Raw genomic sequence first — 4,103 nt, 5'->3', positions numbered from 1 at the left:
TTATCAGGGGTGACCATCAGTATCTGGGGGAACGTTTGTTCACCACAGCTCCCCAAGGGATGACAAGGTCAAACGGTTATAAACTCCTGCAAGACCATTTCAGGCTGGACATAAGGAAGAACTTCTTTACTGTCTGAGGTCTGAAATAGCCTGCCACTGAAGGTAGTTCAAGCACCTACTTTGAACACCTTCAAGAGAAACCTGGATGTTTTTCTTGCTGGTATCCTATGACCCCAGCTGACTTCCTGCCCCTGAGGTAGGGGGTTGGACTTGATGATCTTCCAGGGTCCCTTCCAGCCCTATGAAATGTCTATAATGCTTGAGCTCTGTCAGTGGATATATCTGCTCTTAATAAGATCTCTACCAATGTTGTGTTGCATGTAGTGCAACTGGGCCTGTAGACCTATGACACAATTTATGACTTTTATTAGCAGCTTTCCTCATGCCTGCTATTTCATAGCATCTGTATCCTCGCCTAGATGAATTGTTCCTCTCTCTGCATGCTGAAATTCTATTCCTGTTGAACTATCTGGGAAGCCTGTGCCTATGCTACCCCCATTGGGGTATCTTAGTGGTGATCTAGAAGTCACTGTCTTGATTAGAGTGCAACAGTAAATTAATAAAATTTGGCGTATTAAAGGGAACTTGCCCCATCCTGTTTGTTTTGCAGTAAGCAGGAGATGGGTCCAAACACTCAACTTGGTATTATGGCTTTGTGTTTGTGTCTTTCAGGTTTGTCGATATTTTCTAGTGAGAAATCAAACGAGTAAGTAAAAAGGGCTCTTCAAGTCCATGTCTTATGTTAAATGGAGATAATGCAGTTGGGATCTGTGCTGGAGGCTATAGTATGGCAGTCCTTCACCACAGTCCTGTTTTAGATGTCTTTCCTTTTTCCTGTAGGTATGTGGCACATTCGTATAACTTTTTCCTCTTCCCCACAATGTTTGGAACCCTGGATTCGGAATTCTCCTTCCAGGCATCTAGCATTCAGTTCCTGACTCATTATGGGTTTGACTATAACAAGGTATGTTCTCTCTGTTGTAAATGACTGGAGCAGAGATGTGGCTTGCATAGCTAGGGGAAAACATTAAAAAAAGAAAAGAAAATGCTCAAACCCTACATTTCTTTTGTAAGTGGGTTTTTGCCTTGATCACTTGGACTGCGTTCTTGCTAAGGGTATTGGAATTTAAACTGTTCTGTAGCCATGACACAGCCACCACATCTTTGGCAGTTTTGCCTTAAGAGAAAAATGGCTGCTCTTCTCAGCCTATTAAGACTTTCTTCCTTCCTGCTATGTAGGCTGTCACCCATGCTGCAGACCATGCAGGATCTAAACGATGGGAGAATAACTTTGGGTCATTTGTGTTTGAGACGGGTTTTTGTGCATCTTCAGTGCTGTTTCAGTAATTAACTGCTGTGGTCCTGCCTTTGGGATTCTACAGAGGATGTAAGAATCAACATAGGATTGTGAGACTAGAAACTCAGTTGAGAAAATGGTTATTGAATTTATCTTTGTGCTGACCCCTCCCCCCCGAAAACAAACTTTACCTTTTCACTAAGGCAAGCTCATTTTACCTGTCTGTGATGTGCAGCTGTCTTTTAGTTGGACATTAGTCAGTGCCAGTATGTAGCAGCACTTTCCAATAGTTGAAGGCACATGAGTGTTGTATCTAAGTAAAACTGGTGGTGGGATGAGGTTTTAATTAAATTGGATACAATTTCAAAGCTGGGATTTTCTCAGAAGACCTAGTTTAGAATCCTGACTTTGGAAAAAAGAGCTTTTGGTTCTTCTATATTTACAGTTTTCCAAGACCCCAACTTTGTCTCTCATACACAGTCTCTCATCATTCTATATTTTTCCCTCTTTACCTTTGAGTCTTTTGGCATATCTCATAAATACAGCTTTCCTTTATTATGTAAGTTATTTGAAGGCTTTGAATACTGTATTTTTCCAAGAAAATATGATGGAGACATGGGGAGAACAATATTAGAAATGTTGTAAATCTCCCAAAACAGACATCAATTGTGAGCATTCCTGTCATGCTACTGTTTTACTTGTTTGTCAATCACGGGATTCTTTGGTGTTAATAATCAGCTATTTTGGGTTTTTGTTCTGTCTTCAGTTTCTTAAAGATGGTATACCATATATGAATGAGGTACAGGAGAAGAAACTTCAGCAAGAACTTTTTGCTGGGAATTGGAAAGTCCGCAGGTAAAAGTGAGATCTTTGCTTAATGCTTCATAAGCAGTCAGAGTACTTAATTGTAATGATCTGGGAGAATGTCTGATTTCCAGCTTTGTGTTTCCTTGGGGACTATATACAGAGTCTGGTAAACTGTCAAGATGTTTCTGTGAGTGTCTCTATACAGTGACCACAGTAGAAATGAACAGGCCTCCTTTCTCTAAAGCAGAGCATAGTTTAATGTTGCTTTTATGTCTGTGTTCCTTTCTTCCTGATCTTCTTTTAGCACTTTAGACAAGGATACACTGAAAGTGGTGATTGATGAAGTGACACGCTGGGTCTCCTCAGCAAAAGAGGGGGAGTCCATGGTTGTCTCTGACCTAACAGGTATGAAATCAGATTGTTGATTTCTCAGTGCCTTGAGCAGGTGTGCTGAATATATACAGGTTTTTCTCTTTGTTCAGTCCATGTTACTATTGATCTTGTTAACACTTTTACTTGTCCATTTAAATAAAATTCCCAGTTCACTATCAGTACTACAGCTTCTGTCATATTTTCACCTCATTACGTTGCTATTCCTTTTTTTTTTTCTCTTCCCTGAACCAGCTCTGTTGTGGGAGCTTTTGGGGAAGGCTTTTGTGGTGTCTGTGGCTCCATCTAAAACTGAGGTGGATCTCTGGAACAATGTGACAGTCTGCCAGTTTTCCTTGTCCTAAACCAGGGCTGTCCAACTTCCAAGTGGCTGGGGTCCACAGGGTGAGCCATGGCTGTCTTCAGGCTATGCCCCCGACAGGTGCCCAATCATCTTTCTCCTTTGTCCCCACAAATTTTCTTTTGTATAATATTACTTCTGTGTCCCATTTTCCCCCATCACTGTCAGCATGGACATGTACTAATTTATGTATGTATTCACTGAGAAGAAAACTCCTTAACAGAGAGCGAGTTAATTTGAAAAAGAAATGAGTATTGTCATTACTCTTCTGGGGTCTGATGTATCCCCTCTATTTTAGAATGTTTTCCTTGGTTTCCACTTCCAAGTTTGACCCATCCACTGAAAAATGTTTTAATTTCTACAAAGCAGAACATCTCTCCACTTCTGAGTCTCTCTCGTTGTTTTTGATTGCAGGCTTTCAGATATTTGAGGTGCAGCTGATTCTGAGACAAGTGCTTCCTGATATTTGGACGAAGCCTTTTGGAGACAGTGAGGTGAGTTGAATATCAAAACCTCTGGGAGTGGCACTTGGAATTCTTGGTGGTGTTTTAGTGGAAAAGTTTTCTGTAGGAGAAGGATTGACCACAGATCTGCGTGAAGGGGATGATTCAGGTTTTCTTTCTTGAGGAGACCTTGGGGTTAAGATTCATAGATTGTGTAAGGGCTGGAAGGGACCTTGCAAGATCATGAGGTCCAGCCCCCTGCACTAGGCATGAAGGACAACTGGGGTCATATGACCCCAGCAAAATGACCATCCAGTCTTCTCTTGAAGATCTTCATGGTAGATGATCACACCACTTCTGGATGGAGCTTATGCCACAGTCTGCACACTCTAACTATGAAGAAGTTTGCTCTGTGTTGTTTCCACAAACCCAGAGTGCTTCCGACTAAAATGATTTTTGCTGAATTTTTCAGGCTCCTCAATCCTCTTGTGTATTTCCACAAAAATGTGCTGTATAACCATCACTAGTTGCTTTTTTCACTGCTAAATTGTTCTTAGTGGAAACCTGGAAGGCTTTGGCCTGGTGTATACCACATGATTCTGCTGGCAAAACTGTGAATGGGTCTACAGTCAGAGCTTGCCTGTGGTGGTGAAGTCCCCTTTTTGCCACTGGAGTAACAGTTTTTGACTAAAAAAAGCCTTCTGTTGGCTGCTTCAGTCCTTCCAGCAGCCAATTCCTTCTCAAGATGCACTTTGCCTCTGCTGCC

General features: G+C 41.6%; 1 protein-coding gene across 5 annotated transcripts in view; it reads left to right on the top strand.

Moving 5' to 3' along the window:
• The window catches only part of PNLDC1 (PARN like, ribonuclease domain containing 1), a 37,442-nt gene that overhangs the window by 10,028 nt on the left and 23,311 nt on the right, over nucleotides 1-4,103 (top strand). For 4 of the 5 annotated variants that reach the window (XM_019527597.1, XM_019527594.1, XM_019527598.1 and 1 more), the window contains 5 exons: nucleotides 733-766; nucleotides 901-1,024; nucleotides 2,124-2,212; nucleotides 2,469-2,569; nucleotides 3,309-3,388. In XM_019527597.1, coding sequence (XP_019383142.1) covers nucleotides 733-766; nucleotides 901-1,024; nucleotides 2,124-2,212; nucleotides 2,469-2,569; nucleotides 3,309-3,388 — 428 coding nt within the window. The remainder of the gene's footprint in view (nucleotides 1-732; nucleotides 767-900; nucleotides 1,025-2,123; nucleotides 2,213-2,468; nucleotides 2,570-3,308; nucleotides 3,389-4,103) is intronic. The other variant, XM_019527599.1, reaches the window with a different exon arrangement.

Source organism: Gavialis gangeticus, unplaced genomic scaffold, assembly GCF_001723915.1.
Source record: "Gavialis gangeticus isolate Ggan-Ray unplaced genomic scaffold, GavGan_comp1, whole genome shotgun sequence".
NCBI lineage: Eukaryota > Metazoa > Chordata > Crocodylia > Gavialidae > Gavialis > Gavialis gangeticus.
The sequence above is the reverse complement of the archived record's forward strand: the minus strand, read 5'-3'. Positions and strand labels throughout refer to the sequence as shown.